Raw genomic sequence first — 19,817 nt, 5'->3', positions numbered from 1 at the left:
ATAACGACCACTATAACGACCTGTTTATAACACACCCCCGCGGAGTACAGTGGTATGATCCGAGAGGTAGGAAAAGACCTGTAAGTGAGACAAATCAAGCCTGTGACAGCGGAGAAACTTGAGTTTTATAACAAATAAACACCGAACAGAGGTGAGTACTCCTTCTGAGCGTACACTTGCCCTCAGTGACACTTTGTGATGAACCGCAGCGCCATGTTTTACCGAGCTGTCAGTACTATTGTGCGGAAATTGCAAAGAAGATGACCACTTGCTAGCGCTATCGTTAGCTTCCTGCTAGCATGCTAGCCGCTGCCTCTGAACTAGTGGGACTCGGATCAGGAAGAAGTAGCATGCTAGCTACAAGCTGGCTAGCATATTTTAGCCAGCCATCCTATTTTGGGATTGGCATTCCGCTAGCTGGTAACCTTAACTTAGCTGCCTTTATCATAAGTGTAAGCAGGCTGTTTATGTACATACACTTTCGCTGTGCGTTACAAGACAAGCTTCGGAATATGTGATTTGGTTTGTAAGAAAATCCTGCATGATGATGATGATGATGATGATGATGTTGCAATGTTTCCCTGACGTGAGATCAACTGGTATAAATGACGAGAAACACGGGGCCCAGTTTCTCCTGTACTTGCAGGTAACCTGTGAGTCTTGTAACACAGATATGAAAGTTTACATGATAGTGTATGGAGCAGACTCGATAAGTGCCCATCTGATCTCCTCTGAGCACAGTGTTTATCTCCTCTGTTGCTAACATATGAGGCTTTGAGGCACACTTATATCTGTGTGTGGACACTTTTGACTTTGCCCTTTCTGCAGAAATCTTTCCAAATCGGCTTCATTACATTTGTTCCGACACATTTCCAGAAACTCAAAATCTTAAAACTTAATCTATATTTGAATCACACTAATTCATAACAAATGTTTTATCGAGACACTTCACAACAAGGGTAAGTCAAGACTGTACTCGTTGTTCTATTATTTATAAAGACCCAACATTAATCCTACATGAGCACTAAGCAACATTTAAGAAAGTTTCAGTGGTAAGACAGAACTGCCTTAAACAGGCAGAAAACTGGAGCAGAACCTAGGGCTGCTCGAGTATGGCAACATACCGTATATAATCCTGATTATTTTAAGGATATTGAGATCCTGATTATTAAACACTGTGATTGATTTTACATCACCTGCATTTATCAAACCTTAAACACTCATAACACTTTAACATTCTGAACACTTTGAAAACAAGAAATTCAAAAAAATAAAGAAGTGAGAAACGTATAAATACTGTAAAATCCAGGGAATAGGAAGCACTTTCAATATCTCATTTTTCATTGAAAAGTGCGCTGCATTTTTATAGACCGTTGTGACCAGTATAAAATGCTGACACGTGCCGAGTGAAGCCCATCATCACACACTGCACATGACCTGACGCGATTGGAAATGAATCCCCATTCATTGTTTATTGCCCCATGTGCTGGGATACATAGTGTCACAGACCAGGCTGGCTGCACGTCTTTTTAACATCTTTTCTCCTTCATTAGCTCATATCGTACTGTACACACGGTGGTGTACAGTGTCCGTAAATAAATCTTGTGGAACGCACTGTTGATTGAAAGAGTCCTATATTCAATTTAACGAGTGACGGCGGAGATGGGCAGTACGACTCGCAGGCTGTGGGTCTGTAGGCTAATTCACAACTCTCCCCGTAGTCTGAGAGCTCAACTACCGTACTTTATCTCGCAGGAGTGCAAACTCCACAAAGCGAAAACAGATGGTTCAGAACGAGCAACACAGCTGTACACAAACTGCACGTTGTAGACTTCGCTGAACCCAATAGAAATCATCACGCAGGAAGACCTTTTGTCTCTCTGTGGGACCTTCCAAATCAGACTGGGACTTGTATACCAGTGCGACTTATATTCTGGATTTTGAGGTACCTATCATCAAAAAGAGCGAAACACGGCACTCAGTACAGCAATGGTTTAATCTCGATGATCTCATTTCATGATCGTGGGAAGCCTAAAACGTGACTGAAATTGAAACTCGATTAATTGTCCAGCCCTAGCAGAACCAGACTCATGTTGAACAGCCATGTGCTGGAATTGTGTTGGGGTTGTGAGGGGATAGAGGGAAATGCAGGGAGAGAAAGAACAGAAATGAGTATAATAAATGTGAAGGCCTTTAGCTGCATTGTCAGTAATAATGGTACAATGTGTTGTATTAGCAGTAACTGCTACGTATGATACTATAGTATAAAGATTGATCAGGGAAACAGGGCGGATGGATTATGTAAATTAAAGAAGTTATTACTACTACAGAAATTACTACTTTGACAAAACTACGGCTGCACGATTTAGGAGAAAGAGAACATTTTAACTTGTTTTCTTTCTGCTATAAATAGTGATAATAAAAATACAGAAAATCAATGAACAGAAAGTCAAACCAAATAAAATGTAAAAGTAAATAAACACAAGTCGAGGAGTGCATGTTGGCTATAGCTCAGTTTGTATGTCTACTTGCTGTTCTTCATGTTTACACAATACTTGTGTTTGCAACACGCCCCTCCTGAAGCCAAAAAAGCAGTGTTTGTTTGTTTATTTTTTTAAATGCTAAATTGGCACCAGTTAATCTGAAGGTAATTCATAGTTTTGTATCTTTGGCTTCATGACTGCATCAACATGTTGTGGAAGCATGATTATACCTGGGCTTCCATCAAACAGGTGAATTGGCAAAAACTGAGAGTGAGAAACAATTTCTTCTTAAATTATAAAAAAATTGTCATTGCAAATGCTCGTATTGCGATAACGATGCCATGGTGATTTTCTGTGCAGCCTTATTCAAAACTCCACAAATGTCTTGCAAAATAAAACACAGCACTCAAAATCACATTCTCTTTTCTCAAAGCGGATTCCTCCCACCAAAACATTTCAGACCGCTGTTACATGCTTCTTCTGTTTTACAGAGCATTAAATAAACAATGACCGAAGTTATACATTCAAAACACTGACATCAAGTGTTCATGTATGTTTTGGGCTTCATGACGCCCTGCCTCATACTCAAATGCAGACATGTGGAAATAACTTCCTCTTTATTTTTGTTGTGACGTGCAGTGTTTGTTTTTTTTGTGTCGAAATAGCATTTACAGTAGGGCCGGGCGATATATAGATTTTTTTCAAGATATATTAATATATTTTTAAACTCTCTCTCTATTCTTTAACTCAGTAGAATGCCAAATGGAGCAGCAAGAAATTCAGTGATTCAGTGATTAAGAATGATAATTGAGTGAGACCAATGGAGGTGTGCTTAGGAGTTTAGCTGTCTGGAGTCGTGTTGTTGATGCGTGAGCTTCAAGTTTTCAGAACTGTGTGCCTGGTTCCACTTTTTGTGGGTATGAAACGGGGAAAAAACAGCATTGCTTGTGTCATACCTTTGGGTCACATTGCCATATTTTAGCTAAGATTTTCATCTTAGGGGATTCAGCTGTGGGGAATATTATATATCTCCTGTAACTGTCCAAGTTGCAGGATGGTCAGGTTGATGAACACTGGTAATGTGTAATAAAGAAACAGAAAATAAAGAGGTCAGAATGTAACTGGTTTATGATTCAGTTTCCCTTACTCACTTCTGTTTTCCTGTGTTTTCTTGTCAGGTTGAAAGAGAAACTGTACAATGTCCTTAAAGCCGCGGGTGGTGGACTTCAACGAGACATGGAACAAGCTACTGACGACAATCAAGGCCGTTGTGATGCTCGACCATGTGGAGCGAGCCACGTGGAATGATCGGTTCTCGTATCCTGTCCAAATGTAGCTCCATGTCGAAACTATTAATCGACAGTGTAAGATGCACTCAGATCTGTAGAGCAGGGTTTATGGACAAGACGTCACACAGCTAGCTGCTCATCAGTGGTGATTCTAGACTCTGTTGGGGCCCTAGGCAAAAAATCAATAGGCAACTGCTTGGGGACAACTGCTCCCCGGCTCAAGACCATTATGGGGGCCCCTGAAAGCTCACAAACTTAAACCAAAGCAGTGGCCCAACATGTGCAAATGAAAGTAGACAACCTCCCTAAGGGGGTCCCATCTGACAGCATTCACTCTCGTTGCCCTGCTAGTTTGTCAATGAAAGAGGAGTAAGCATTGGCTGGCAGACATAATGGTGATGAACACCGATTGGAGGACCCTCTACTGGTCTTGGGCCCTCTACTGGTCTTGGGCCCCAAGCAGTTGCCTGCCTTGCCCGTTGACGAGCAGCATCTCTGCTGCTCATTACAGAAGACAGATGCTAGCTTTCACAGAGTAGAATTGATTTGACTCTATTCACCCAACATGGTCAATTTATTCTTAATAATTGCTAAGATTTACAATCTTCTAATGTTTTTATTAAACATGAGTGATGTGTTAAATATCAGTGTCAAAAAGGGAATCCTGTACATAGTATCTCATACATCCTATGTCTTAATGAACTACTTGTTTACCTCTACATAATTGAGTTCTTATTATTTCTCCTGAATTCTGACATCAGAGACATTTATGCCTTGTGTGTCGCATACCCAGAGCCTCTGGGAGAACGTTTATACACAGAGACCAAGGTGTTTCTTGAGAACCATGTTCGGCAGCTGTACAAGGTGAGCTCTCCAGCGGCTGGCGAATAAGAAGAATCTGTCGCGCACATTTTTGTTAAACTTCTCTGATATGCTTCTTCTGTACCACCGACCGACCTGCTATGCCTGTGTTTGTGTTTTACAGAAAGTCCTGGAATCAGAGGAGAAGGTTTTACTGATGTACCACAGATACTGGGACGAGTACAGCAAAGGAGCTGACTACATGGACTGCTTGTACAGGTAAAAGTGCTGCCTCACTTTTATTTATTTTTTACCTGATATACTAATGAAGTGCATACAATGTCAGTGACGCACTTCGCTGATTCATTAGCCCTTTTCAGGATGCTGTGTGCCGTAACTAAGCTCAGCCGTCATCACGTCTTTTTACATTCATGTAGATTCTGCGACGGTGTAATATTGGCGTCCCAGTCTGTGAGTTCACACTGCTGAAGCACGGCACAGCGGGAGCTCCACATACACACACAGTCAGACATGCACGCACACACAGCGCTGCACTCCTCCACTGTATCGCTACAGAGGATAAAGAGAGGGGATCACTTGATCCTCCAATTACGCTGCTGTGACATTCAGATTGAAGGTTGAAACGTATTCAGATTGAAGGTTGAAACATCACAAGGGCGTCGATTAACAGCTGGAAACAACACTCCAAATAGGGCTACGTTTTTGTTTTTTTTGTTTTTTTAAATAACCATACAGCGTTACAATGTGTCCAACAAAATAAAACTTTATGCTGCATTTAATCTGCCATATAGTCCCTCTGTTGTCTCTGGATATGATAAAGCTTTTTTGGTTTGGTTTTGCATGCTTCTTTGTTGTCAAATAACGGCCACGATTGCAGTCAGCTGTTTTCAGTGCGGTGTGTTCAAATATGACTTTGAGCCCAAGAGACGTGATCCTGAGCAGCTGTCCGTCTCTGTCAGCATCGGTCCTGTTAAGTAGGCTTGGTGTACTAATTCCATCACAAGCTGCAATATCTGCAGCTTTTACACACTTCAAATATTATTACCTTGAAAAGTGTAGTGTGAAGTGCCAGCAGGCATTTGGTGTGTCCTGATTTATTCTAAATCAATAGTCCCTTGGAGAGCTTTCAGATCTATTTTTATGTGTACTTCCCACCAGACCGTCTTTGCATACGTATGCCTTTGTAATTTATTATGTCAAGTGAGAGCGAGGGAGAAAAGGAGGCGGCTGGCTTTAGTGATGACATAGCAGTGTTCAGTTCTTAATATAGAAGCGTGTGGCGGCTTGTTCTCCTCAGCTGATGTCTCGTGTGAATGTTTGTGTCCTGTCAAACACACATCACCGTGCCGTGGAGGTCGGACTCGAGTGGACTGCTAACTGAATCAAAACAGAGTTTGTTGAAGCCTTCAATCAAAAGTCTGTTTTGAAAAGTGTTGAGTGTGATTAATACGCACAGCTGCAAATAGTAAACACCACATCAGCTTGAGGACTGGACAGCCATCCAGATAAACGGTAAATGGACTTGAGCTTCTAAATCACGCTTTTCTAGTCTTCTGACTGCTCAAAGCGCTTTTTCACTGCAGGTCACACCTACACACTCACACATTGTGGTAGAGGTTACTATGTAAAGTGACCGTCAGAAGTAACTAATCCCATTAATACACATTCATACAGACTAACTCGTTGGTTTCTTTAAAAAAATGTTGAAACAGCAGAAATGTGTTGAAACACACATTTCAGCATACGTGGTTCGACATTTGAGTTGTTCTCATGAATTTATTACCGCAGTTTGAAAAGAGAATTCCTCATTGGTGTGTGAGACAGAAACTTCTTGTCAAAGCTGCATTAACTGTTGACGGATCCCTTTTGTCCGTCTGACGTTCAGCAGTGATCAGGTAGTGTGCACTGATAATATCAGAGCTTTTGCAGGAAACTGCAGCCCATAAAGGTTTAATGAGAGCAATGAAACACAATCATAGAGTAACTGTGTGTGTGGGCTGTACAACCCAAACAACGTGCTAAAGTGCACTCGCTGTAGCTGCAGACTTACTGATATGATTCTCAGTGACCTTTTCTTCTTGGAATTCTTTTTACCCAACACATTTTTTTAAATATATTTAAAAGAAATTTACAGCTTAAGTCCTTCCAGGAATGCAGAACTTCTTAATTTCTCCTCATACTGGTTTTTTTAACCCCCCAGACCACAAAGGAGTTTCAGATAAGCCTTAAAACGTCTCTCTGACCAAACACCGACAACACTGAAGATAAACATACTCAGAGGAGGAATACATGATTAATGATCTTTTTTTTCTGTGAAGTTTGAGTCAAAGATACGTTTGTGTTTCAGTATAAAAACTTTTTTTTTCAAAGATTTGATTATACTAAAGTTTTTGGTATGAAGAAGAAAGATTCAGAAACTTCCCTTAAAGGATCAATCAGTAAGATATCTAGTGTGTTAAATGATAAAGGTATCTTACTATCTGATCAGACATTAAGGAAACATGCTATGTTGAAGTGCTGGCTTCTCTGACAACAATGCAGCAGTCAGTATGTCCTCCTTCTAACTTTAGATTCTGATCCTGAATGCTCTGGATTTGTTTGGACCAGAGAAGAGAGGCGGTTTTAAGACACCCCCCACGCGGCCGTTTTGGACACCCCTCGGCTTTCCAGATATGAGAGCAGTTATCAGGTCAACAGGTGTTGCAGTGATGGAAGCGGTCAAGAGAAGTGGTTCAGATAGAAGTGATTGTACCCGACCTAAAAAGCCTCTGCATGTTTCTAATAAGCTCCACGAGCAGAAACGTGCTCAAACTAGGATCAATATTGGAGATGCTTTTGAAAAATGGAGAGAGGTTAGAACACAGAAAGGTTTACAGACTGATGTTCAAGACATCTGCGGACGCCTTCAGCTGAAATATAACTTGATATTTCATTTAATTGTAAATAAACAGCTTAAATTATGTCTATATGTCCGCTGATGAAAAGCACACCACTCACTCTAAAAAAAAAAAAAAAAAAAAAAAGGTTTTTGAATTTCCTTTGGTGTAAAGCTATGAAATAGAATCGGCAGCTTAGTTCACAGAATCATCCGTGACTAACGCGTACAGTCTGAAGAATTTTTAACCACGTGGCTTCACACACATCCTGACTGTTGTATTCTGAGAACAGAGCTTTTCAAATTAAGAGGAACATAATAACTGTAACCGTCTAATACAGAAGTTTTTTCACCAGAACTTTTAACTTAGACATGATACTAGTGAAGTCCTTGGTACTCAATGTTGGCCAATAAGTTGTTTTTCAATTACCAAAACTTTAAGACAATCTACTGAACACTGTCTAGATTGCACAAATCCTGTCCTGTCCTGGTACGGCGGACGGGTGGCTAAAAAGTGCAGCTCCTGCTGGGTGCAGTGGGTGCAGACTCGGTCCTCTTTGGGGAGCCCAGTCTGCCTGTGGCGCCCTCTCTCCATGGCGAGGCTGTGCTCAATGAGTCTGTACATGGTCAAACATTTCCTCAGTTTTAGGTATTCTACCACTGTGTTCTCTCTATTTAGGGCCAGATAACATTCTAATTTGCTCTTTATTTTGGTTGTTTTCTCTCTCTCTCTCTCTCTCTCTTTATATGATTGAAGATCTGCAGTTATTTTCTAAAGCTTCAGCACTTTTCCATACGTTCATCATTAAAACAACTGAGATTTTATCGTTATGAAACCCATGGTATTGAAAAGTATCAAACTATTACAAATTGGTAACCTAACTTTAGACTGTGATATTTATAAATGCCACAAAAACGTCTTCTGCTTTCTCGTTAATTGGACAGAAATAAAGAGACACACGGGGCTTGAACTTGACACTCAATAGCCCCAGAGTGAGTCAGTGACGTTAGAGTAACTAAAGAGCGACCGGCTGACAAAGCTTAATGAGTCTGTGTGATTGAACTCAGCCTGCAAGTGGTCGCCCCCTCGCAGTGTTGAGGTACAATTGTCTCTTGACTTGCGCACACACACACACTTACACGAGATAATAGATGGCACACCCTTAAACTCCTCCTGATGAAGTTGATATTTTAACCACCTGCCTCTCTTTGTTCAGGTATCTCAACACTCAGTTCATCAAGAAGAACAAACTAACAGAAGCAGACCTGCAGTACGGCTACGGGGGAGTGGACATGAACGAGCCGCTCATGGAGATTGGAGAGGTATTCACTGGTTTTACCACATCATAATAAAAACATTCCCTGCATGTCAGTAGGATTAATTACTAAAAGTAGGAAGAGCATGTGCATGGACTACTAAAGACATGAGTTAGATTCAGGTTCTGGGGTCCAGTAACCACGGGTTCAAGAAGTTTTCACCCGTAAAGCTGCAGTGATTGTGATATGCTGTCATGTTTTGTCGTTCCAGTTGGCGCTCGATATGTGGAGGAGGCTAATGATCGAACCCCTTCAGGCTGTCCTCATCCGGATGTTGCTAAATGAGATCAAAAAGTAAGTTTTTTTTCACTAAAGATGAGAGGAGAAGAAATGCCTGCACACTCCCATGATTTCCCGCCAGCCTCAACTACATCTTTTGTTATTGTTTTGACTGAGAGCCCCCTGGTGGTGGAATTTACACACTGTGTCTTTAAGAGTGTTCCCACAGGACTAATCACTTTAATGCTCTGTGAAATAACACTGAACAATGACTTGTTCTTTTCTCACAGTGATCGCTGCGGCGAGAACCCCAACCAGAAGGTAATCCACGGGGTCATCAACTCCTTTGTTCATGTTGAACAGTACAAGAAGAAGTTTCCACTAAAGGTGAGAGGAGAAACACACGGCATGCTGGATTAAAATCAAAGTTTGTTTTATGTTCACAAATATTATTTTTGGGGTGTTCAGTCATTTGTAGAAAATTTAAACTGTAAGATCAAATTCTCAAGCTTAATTTTTTCGAGTTACTAAATGTCTCACCTGCCCGTGATTGACACAATGATTGACATCGTGATTTTCTTCCCTGTTATGAGTCGTCCACGAAACATTCAGCAGCCGTTCCTATCTTATGTGGTTGAATACTAAATCTAATGCGTCCTGCATCCCCTCCCTCCTGTGTTGCAGTTTTATCAGGAAAACTTTGAAGGGCCATTTCTGACAAAAACAGGAGAGTATTACAAACAGGAAGCCTCCAATCTACTGCAAGAATCCAACTGCTCACAGTATATGGAGAAGGTAGGACAGATGGACAGATAACGCCAGTATGTGCATGCCGTGTATGTCTGAGCTGCCGTGTGATCCGAGGAGCTGAAATTACAAAATCATGTTGTGGTTCCTGAACAGAAAAAAATGCTCCTGAGCAAGTTTCATTTTTGATGACTAAAACTGGGACTGTTGCTAGAGATGAGTGCGTGCGTGCGTGCGTGCGTGCGTGCGTGCGTGCGTGCGTGCGTGCGTGCGTGCGTGCGTGCGTGCGTGCGTGCGTGCGTGCGTGCGTGCGTGCGTGCGTGCGTGCGTGCGTGCGCGAATGAACTCCTGGGTCATGTCAGTGACATCTGAGTTTTAATCTGAGTATTAGCTCTACCGTTAACCTCGCTATTGGTTACATCACAGACCCCCAGACACCCCCCCCCCCCCTCCCTCTTTCTCTCTGTTTCTCTCTCTCTCTTTCTCTCCCTCTCTCTCTGTTTCTCTCTCTCTTTTTTTCTTTCATCCTGGCAATAATCGGCTCCCTCTGATAGTTTTATCCCTCCTGCCTGTAAACAGGATCATCGTAAAGGCTTTACTCAGGCATTAGGGCACTATGTGATATGACCACAACAGACTCTGTGGTAAAGTTCAGTCCCCGCCTGCCTGGACTGGCTCGGGCCCCGGGGGGCAGCTGTTTTGTTTTCTGTCTTTAGATATCCTTGTGTGCTGTGTGTCAGGTGTATATGAAAATGTAAAGGTTTTTTTTACACTAACAGATGCAGTAAATGGAGGGAGCAAACTGAAATTCGACAGCTAGATTTCTCTTAGTCGCTTTGGTCACTTTTGTACCATCCTTTATATTACAGTTTGAAGAGTTTTTACTGTGTGAAGTTTTATATGTGCGTTACCAGATGCTTTATAATCTCTGTTTGGAAGCTAAAATGATTCCAACAAACATTCAACAGCCCCGCCTCCACCAAGCGGTCCGGTTTTATTACCATCGTATATTTGGCTTCATCAAACCTGCTGATGTATTGTAATATTCGTAATAACGCTGCGCTCCTCTTTCAATCTATCTCCCGTTCCAGGTTTTAGGGAGGTTGAAAGACGAAGAGATGAGATGTCGGAAGTACCTACACCCCAGCTCCTATGCCAAAGTCATCCACGAATGCCAGCAGAGGATGGTGGCAGATCACCTGCAGTTCCTGCACGGAGAGTGCCAGAACATCATCCGGCAGGAGAAGAGAGACGGTCAGTGCCAGCACGATCCTCTGTGTCCTTTTTTTACGCTGTGATACTGCGATCAAACTGAGTGTCCTGCTGGGTTTTTTATTTTCTGTAGACATGGCCAACATGTACACCTTGTTGCGAGCGGTGGCCAGCGGGCTGCCCCACATGATCCAGGAGCTGCAGGTCCACATCCACAACGAGGGCATCCGAGGCACCAGTAACCTCTCTCAGGAAAACGTCAGTACTACAACACAGCATGCAAATGTATGGCCCCATTGCTTCAACTAATACCTGATTTACACTCCTTCACACAGGAACTCCTGACGGGTTGTAGATTATCTTTCCTTAAACTGGAAGTTTTCTTTGTCAGGGCGTTCTCTCACAGCTTAAAGTACATTTTATGGTTTGGGTGGGAGGATGCTGCGGAAGTGTTCATGTGTAAGGACCTTTCAGCAAGACAAACATTAAAAGTAGAAAACCGAAAACTGAGGTGAGCTGTGAAGAGTTGAAAGCCGAGGAACTTCACACCACCAACTAGTGTGCACTGAATGCTCCAGACTATTGCCGTTATTTTACACAGATTGAAGAGGTGTGCTTTGACACGGTACAGTTGCTCATGCATGAGCGGGCACGCAACACTGACATACAGTATAATTGATCTCCGCCTTTTATTATCAAGAAATCTCAGAGCTGTCATGTTCTCTGCGTTGTTTATTAATGTGCGTCAAGAACTCGACTGCTCGTCCCTTTTTTTAGTCCCCCTGTCTTGTAAACTAATCAGGCCTCATCATCGTGCTCGGGCCCGGTTAGTCCTCGAGCAGGGTGAGTGCAGACCAGTGGGGAGTGGGGAGAAATCGTGCTTTAGCATGGGAGGGTGTGAGTGCGCCCTGAATCCCCCTTTAAGTGTTGGCTCTGCTCAAGCAGAGGTTAAACCAAACAGGTTTGAAGTAATGTCTCAAAGATCAAAAGAGAATGTGACCAGGTAAATCAAGTGGAGTCAGGCTGAATACAGAAAAGGGTGAATGAGGCAACAGCCCCCTCACAGAGATTGATTATTTGAGCTGCTGTAAAAATGTTTTATTTGTCAGCAAACCTCGGCTGTTAAACTGTCTCTCCCTCCTCTCCAGATGCCAACCCTGTTTGTGGAGTCAGTGCTGGAGGTTCACAGTAAATTTGTTCAGCTCATAAACACAGTTTTAAACGGAGATCAGCACTTCATGAGCGCACTCGATAAGGTAATCAACCCCCACACTCCAACAGATGATGGACATGTGCTTCTAGGACATTCCTGTTTTATTTTCTGTGAATGCATTACAACAGTCATACATTTGTAGTTAAAGTTTGTAATCTGTGTTTGACTGAATTTGTGGCATTTTGGTTTCTTGTTTCTCAGGCTTTGACGTCAGTGGTGAACTTCAGGGAGCCTAAGTCCATCTGTAAAGCCCCTGAACTTGTGAGTACACACACACACACACACACACACACACACACACACACACACACACACACACACACACACACACACACACACACACAGTTTCATGTACAGTGCCCTGAGTGTCCCTCCTGGTGTCTCTCCATCCAGCTGGCTAAATACTGTGACAATCTGCTGAAAAAGTCTGCAAAGGGAATGACGGAGAACGAGGTGGAGGACAAGCTGACAAGCTTCATCACAGTGTTCAAGTACATAGACGACAAGGACATCTTTCAAAAGGTGACACGAGTTCTTCTTTTTGTGCCGCTAAATCGTGGGATATTCAGATATGCAAAACTGGTGTTGAGCTTAAAATAGTTCATGGCGCGTGGTGTGTCCATTTTTAGTTCCATCATCATCCTTAAAATAAACTCTTTGAATAAGAAGTCCTGATTTTCTTTGTTTTCCAGTTTTATGCCAGAATGTTAGCAAAGCGGTTAATACACGGTTTATCATTGTCGATGGACTCGGAAGAAGCCATGATCAACAAACTAAAGGTAAACTCCGAGCTGGACGTTCATATGGTCTGCTTGTCTGTGACACGATCGTTGAATTTCCCCCCGTGTGTCTCTTATCCTTGCTCTTTCTTTTCTACAGCAAGCCTGTGGCTACGAATTCACAAGCAAACTCCACAGAATGTACACAGACATGAGCGTGAGCGCCGACCTCAACAACAAGTTCAACAACTTCATCAAGACACAGGAGACGGTGGTGGACCTGGGCATCAGCTTCCAGATCTATGTATTACAGGTGAGGAGGCCTCGCAAGGACTCCAGGATTTAACGCTAGGTTTTTTTTTTTTAGATTAGGATTCTCTCAGTGATTGTCTACAGATGTCTCTATTCTACTAACACCACAAGCGTCAACAACCAAAAGCAGCTTCTGTGAAAACTAAAAAAAGATGCATGATGCAGACATGACCTAAAATTGTGACGCTGAGAAAGATATCTGCTGAAAATGTTTAGATTTGCATCCTGCAGCCAGCTCTCTGATAACTCTGAAAATATGCCCAATACCCAAATACAGTCAAAACGGAAGATAAGGCTTTGTCTCATCATGGCCTTTTAAGTGTTCAGTTTAGCTTGAAACAGAGGAGACACACTGGCTCTGCCTTTTGAGAAGAACGAGCGGGTCAGAGTGTATCATTTCCTGATTAAAGGCTCTGTTTAACTTCTTTCTCTTTAACCACACCGGGGAATTACTTTACTCTGACTCACTTCTTCTGCTGCAGCCTCTTTCTCTAATGTGTTGGTATCTCACTTGCACACTTTAGCTGCAATGTATCAAGATTTACTGACTGAAATGGTTTAGCTTTAACAATTTATCTGTGAGTGAGGCTGCTCGCTCTGTGTTTGTGAAGCAGGTTTGGTTCTACCAACCGCAGCTTTAGTCGCCATGTTTTCAGTTCTTTTGTGTAATGTTGTGATAATCGTCATGTGGTTGCAGGCCGGAGCCTGGCCCCTCACACACGTCCCCTCCTCCACATTCGCCATCCCTCAAGAACTAGAGAAGAGCGTGCAGATGGTGAGTCGAGCCCCCTGTGGAGCACAGCTGTAATGTCAGTCGTTGTTTGTTGATGTTTAGTTAAAGGAGCACGTTGTAAAAATAAAAAGTCTGTCTCCTCTTTCTGCAGTTTGAGTTGTTCTATAATCAGCACTTCAGTGGGAGGAAGTTGACCTGGCTCCACTATCTCTGCACAGGTAGAAAAAACACACAGACACTTCAGCTTCTTTTTTTCAGAGTTAAAATGTTGAAATAAATCATTTTGAGCTTAAAGGAGCAATATGTATTTCTGACACCTAGTGTTTAAAATGGGTACTGCAGTCCATATTAAAAACATTGTAGAGAGCTGTCTCCCCTAACTCTAACCCTACCCAGAAACATGCAGAGGCTTTTTAGGTCGGGTACAATCACTTCTATCTGAACCACTTCTCTTGCCCGCTTCCATCACTGCAACACCTGTTGACCTGATAACTGCTCTCATATCTGACAAACTGAGGGGCGTCCAAAACGGCCGTGTGGGGGCGCCTTAAAACCGCCTACCTTCTCTGGTCCAAACAAATCCAGAGCATTCAGGAGCAGAATCTAAAGTTAGAAGAAGGACATACTGGCTGCTGCATTGTTGTCAGAGAAGCCAGCACTTCAACATAGCATGTTTCCTTAATGTCTGATCAGATAGTAAGATACCTTTATCATTTCATTCAGTAGATATCTTGCAGATTTCTCCTTTAAAATAAACAGTGTGACTTGTTGCATCACAATAATCATCATAATAAAAGCACACCCAGAAAAAAAAAGATGTCGAGGGAATAAAAAGAGAGTAAAGAGGTTATTAGCTGGTTAATTTTTTGTAACCTGCTCGTCTCAAACCAGGTGAAGTGAAGATGAACTACCTATCCAAGCCCTACGTTGCCATGGTGACCACCTACCAAATGGCTGTGCTGTTGGCCTTCAACAACAGCCAGACGGTGACGTACAAGGAGCTGCAGGACGGCACCCAGATGAACGAGAAGGAGCTTCAGAAGACCATCAGGTCCCTGCTGGACGTCAAGATGCTCAACCACGACTCAGAAAAGGTTTGAACAACTTTTATGTACAACTTGAGGAAGTAGATCCAAAAACTGCAAATGATAAGAAGCTCTGTTAGCATGGTGGTTTGTCAAGCGATTAAAATAAAATCAATCAGTGTGTGCCCCCCTTCCCTCCCTGCCTGCACAAACATTTAATGAATGGTATGTTTCCCTCTGCTCTCAGGAGGACATTGAAGTCGAGTCCACGTTTTCACTAAATATGAGTTTCACCAGTAAAAGGACAAAGTTCAAGATCACAACGTCCATGCAGAAAGACACGCCACAGGTTGGACTGATGGTTATCCTTCTATCAAAGTCTCGTCATGCTGTTTGCCTTCCAAACACGTGGATATTAAACGCTTTCTGTGTGATCTTTAGGAGATGGAGCAGACGAGGAGCGCCGTAGACGAGGACCGCAAAATGTATTTACAAGCTGCTATAGTGAGAATCATGAAGGCCCGCAAGGTGCTCCGACACAACGCCCTCATTCAGGAGGTGAGTGAGAGTCCATTCAACACCTTTTCTTTTTTTGTTATATGTTTGCCTTTTTTAGAGGACAGCTGAAGAGAGACGGGAAATGTTAGGAGTTGAGAGAGTAGGCGACGCTGCGTGTAAAGGGTCAAGGTCAGATTTGAACCCACGACCACTACCATGAGGGCAAGAGCCTGTGTACATGGGGTGTGCGACATTAACGCTAGGCTATTCAGCGCCCCTCAAAACATTTTCAATTAAAGTAGCTATCAAAGGGATTAAGTTTGGGCGCTGGTTAGTGCGTGCTCCCCGTGTATGGAGGCTGTAGTCCTCCAAGCAGGCGGCCCAGGTTAGAATCCAACGTGTCTCTTTTCCCGCACGTCATTCCCCTTTCCCTGATTTCCAACCCTATCCACTGTCCTATCTCTACAATAAAGGCACAAAAAGCCCAAACACAAACCTTAAAAAAAAACGTATCTTATAAATATGTTGTTATAATTAATAATATTCTAATTATATATGTATGTTGCCGATATAGATTGAAGAGGCTGTACATTGTATGAACAGTGAAATAAGTGTCTTTCTAACGTCCCTGTGTGCAGGTCATCAATCAATCCAAAGCCAGGTTCAACCCAAGTATCAGCATGATCAAGAAGTGCATCGAGGTGCTCATCGACAAGCAGTACATCGAGCGGAGCCAGACCTCTGCGGACGAGTACAGCTACGTGGCGTAGGCAGGAGAGCCGAGCGAGGGAGCGCTCACACTCAAAACACTCGCCTGTGTGACTGACCGGCAGAAGCAGGTTTAAAATACGTAACAAAACAGACTCATTCATCCTTTTAGGTTTTGGACTGTCGCTGTCTGCTGAGATTTTTCTCCAGTGACTTAAAGCAGGACTGGTGCCTCCCATCTCTGAAAAACAAAACAAAAAGGTAATCGTGTCACGTCAGACAGCCAGCTAACACCTCCACACACAAGACCCTCCTCCCGACCCCCCCAGACCCCCGACCCACCTTCTGATTTTTAAGCTGTTTACAACATCACCAGTGCCACGCACACGTGCGTCAAACGACAAAAAGAAAATGCCTATAGCCGTTGGAGAGAAAAGAGCCGACAAACATACGACCCGACCGGAAATAATGGAAAACGACCCCCGGGGCGAAGAGTTAGTGGTGACATCAATGACACATTGGTGGAAACACCTTTAAAAAAAAAACAAAAAAAAACATGCTTTCTTTTCTCACGTTTGCAGTTGTTGTGTGTTTATTTTTCTTTCTTTGTTAAATGTACTGAAGTTAGGAAAAAAATATTGTAATAAAACTGGTATACTGACTATTGTATCTACTTTCAAATGTAAAGAAAAAAATGAGGTGACAAACATGATCCTGCTGCTTGTCAAATAAATAAATAAAAACACTGAAAGGTTTTATGTAAACATTCGTCTGGAGATTTCATCTTTTGTTGTTGTTGTTGTTTACTAATCAGTTTCGTCCTGAAATGTTACGATGATGGTTCAGTCTCATGCTCCTCCTCGTGCTGTTGTATCGCCATAAACCAGTGGTCCTCAACTGGTCTAGCCTCAGGACCCACCACCAACTCCTTAATAAGAAATCCAAATTGTGTTTTTTCTTTCAACCAATGAGATTTGTTTTTTTGGGGCTTTTTGGGCCTTTATAAATGGAGAGATAGGACAGTGGATAGAGTTAGAAATCAGGCGGAGAGTGTAGGGTATGACATGCGGGAAAGGAGCCACAGGTGGGATTCGAACCTGTGCCGCCCTCCTGGAGGACTCCAGGCTCCATGCACGGACACTAACCACAACGAGATTTGTTTTATGAAAAATAGTGCAGTTTGTACCTCAGACGGTGCAAAACATATAACAGAATAAAAAATTAATAAAAGTGATTTTTAGGCTTTTCAACACTTTCAACAGGCACCCTTACGCGACCCACTAAAAACAACTCCACGACCCACTTTTGCGTCCCAACCCACCTATGGGGCACCGATTGTAAAGTTGCGCACACTACAAATAACAACATTTTTCACATTTAGCCCTAAAAAAACACTTTTTATTCACATTTAGAGAAATATTTGTGAACTTTGTCATATTTACTTTTGTGAATAAAAATGTAAGATAATTTCATTGGCAAATATAAATGTTAAATATTATATCTAAATGTTGAATGTTTTATCTAAATGTTAAATGTTATATATAAATGTTAAAAATACATGTCCTGATGTCTAAATATTTAGTTACGTTTCTAAACATTTAGTTTACATTCTAAATATTTAGCTTTGATCCTATATATTTAGCTAAGATTGTAAATATTTATGATCAAAGCTAAATATATAGAATATAAACTAAATATTTAGCAATGACTTCTAAATATTTAGCTAAGACTCTAAATATTTAGCTAAGACTCTAAATATTTAGCAATGACTTCTAAATATTTAGCTAAGACTCTAAATATTTAGCAACGACTTCTAAATATTTAGCTAAGACTCTAAATATTTAGCTAAGACTCTAAATATTTAGTTAAGACTAAATATTTAGCAACGATTTCTAAATATTAAGCTAAGACTCTAAATATTTAGCAAAGACTCTAAATATTTAGCAACGACTTCTAAATATTTAGCTAAGACTCTAAATATTTAGTTAAGATTTCTAAATATTTAGCTAAGACTCTAAATATTTAGCAACGACTTCTAAATATTTAGCTAAGATTTCTAAATATTTAGTTAAGATTTCTAAATATTTAGCTAAGACTCTAAATATTTAGCAACAATTTCTAAATATTAAGCTAAGACTCTAAATATTTAGTTAAGATTTCTAAATATTTAGCTAAGACTCTAAATATTTAGCAACGATTTCTAAATATTAAGCTAAGACTCTAAATATTTAGTTAAGATTTCTAAATATTTAGCAACGACTTCTAAATATTTAGCTAAGACTCTAAATATTTAGCAACAATTTCTAAATATTAAGCTAAGACTCTAAATATTTAGTTAAGATTTCTAAATATTTAGCAACGACTTCTAAATATTTAGCTAATATGCAAAGTCACTCTACCGCCCACCGGAAGTACCAAAATAAAAGTTTGAGGAAGCGATCCAACCATTGTCTCCCTACAGGAGACTGGCTGGATTTTGAAAATGTCGAATGATGGAATAGCTAGATATGACTGTAAGTCAAAGCCGGGTGAAATACAGCAAAGTCAAATCTGTATCAAACTACGGCAACAAAAGAAAAACTTTGTAGCACTTCTAATGTGACAAATATTTTTCAAGTAAACAAATTGATTTTTCCACCTTCCAGACCAAGAACAATTTCAGAAACACTGACGCTCGGCTCTAAGAACAGGAACATGGGAGCATACTGAAACTGATCACCTACACTCCTGTCTGAGTTTCAACATGACACCAGTCCTACTCAGTAGCTGTCTCAGGAAAGTCCAGAGATAAAATGAGTCAGTTAAGTGAACATCATAACATGACATGTTCATTTTAAACAGGAGTTACTGGTCTACTGTTGCAGATGTGGTCATCGTATAGCTGTTTCATTTTACCAAAATGTAAAAATAGAAATATTTAGGAGCCAGTTTTTTCAACTTCTAAAACTCCAGTTAACAATAAGTCTGACTAGTGAATCTCAATAACCCGCTCTAGTGTGATTTCATAATAACCATAATTAGGATAACATCACCCTGTTACTGAAGCAGCTTATGGAAAATTAGATTTGATTGCCTTCACTAGTAGAAGTACTTAATATACCTGTAAACTTTCATTTAAAAATTGTGCCATTAATTAAGATTATTCATGCATGCCTGAGTGTGTATGGTAAAGAAAAAATGTATCAAATATTTAGTTAGTAGCTTTTAAAGGGGCGATCAGAGTGGATGAATGGATGGATGAACATGTGACAACAGAAAGACGCGCATGCGCATTCAGTAGGCCTACGCGAGGTGAGCCAGCTGCGGTGTCGACAGCTGTCCATGGTGCTGACGCAGACAAAACATGAACCCTGTTTAATGTAGAAATTGAACCTCAACACGGTGGCTATGTTAAAAAAACATACACAGCTTTTGTTCCGTTATTCACGAGGAGGCGTTTAGATGTTTACATGTTATTGTCACTAATTATCGCCTCAAACGGGGAAAAACAGTCAGCATACAAAAACCTTCCACGATATACCACAGACTGTGATGGATTAACTAATCCTGTTGTGTTGTATATATAAGGCACAGGACCTCGTGGCGCAACGGTAGCGCGTCTGACTCCAGATCAGAAGGTTGCGTGTTCAAATCACGTCGGGGTCA

The 19,817-nt window shown here is 41.4% G+C and overlaps 1 protein-coding gene and 1 non-coding gene across 3 annotated transcripts; both read left to right on the top strand.

The window, feature by feature from the left end:
- Positions 1-16,936, top strand: cul2 (cullin 2). Of its 2 annotated transcripts, none has more exons than XM_020631023.3 (21): positions 1-151; positions 3,662-3,800; positions 4,534-4,636; positions 4,758-4,852; positions 8,687-8,792; positions 8,998-9,080; positions 9,296-9,392; positions 9,690-9,800; positions 10,844-11,006; positions 11,098-11,222; positions 12,113-12,220; positions 12,379-12,438; positions 12,571-12,699; positions 12,870-12,956; positions 13,057-13,209; positions 13,906-13,983; positions 14,093-14,159; positions 14,833-15,035; positions 15,214-15,315; positions 15,408-15,524; positions 16,103-16,936. In XM_020631023.3, exons 2-21 carry the CDS (start codon positions 3,682-3,684, stop codon positions 16,232-16,234), a joined length of 2,238 nt encoding a protein of 745 aa, XP_020486679.1. In that variant the 5' UTR covers positions 1-151; positions 3,662-3,681; the 3' UTR covers positions 16,235-16,936. The 2 variants fall into 2 exon arrangements, with proteins under 2 accessions (XP_020486679.1, XP_065805043.1); XM_065948971.1 differs by having other exon boundaries at positions 11,098-11,249.
- Positions 16,937-19,745: 2,809 nt separating this feature from the next.
- On the top strand, positions 19,746-19,817 carry trnaw-cca (transfer RNA tryptophan (anticodon CCA)). The gene has a single exon. It is a non-coding gene; the product is annotated as a tRNA-Trp (tRNA).

Source organism: Labrus bergylta, chromosome 20, assembly GCF_963930695.1.
Source record: "Labrus bergylta chromosome 20, fLabBer1.1, whole genome shotgun sequence".
NCBI classification, from domain to species: domain Eukaryota; kingdom Metazoa; phylum Chordata; class Actinopteri; order Labriformes; family Labridae; genus Labrus; species Labrus bergylta.
Note: the sequence above shows the minus strand (reverse complement) of the source record. Positions and strands in the feature narration are given on the sequence as shown.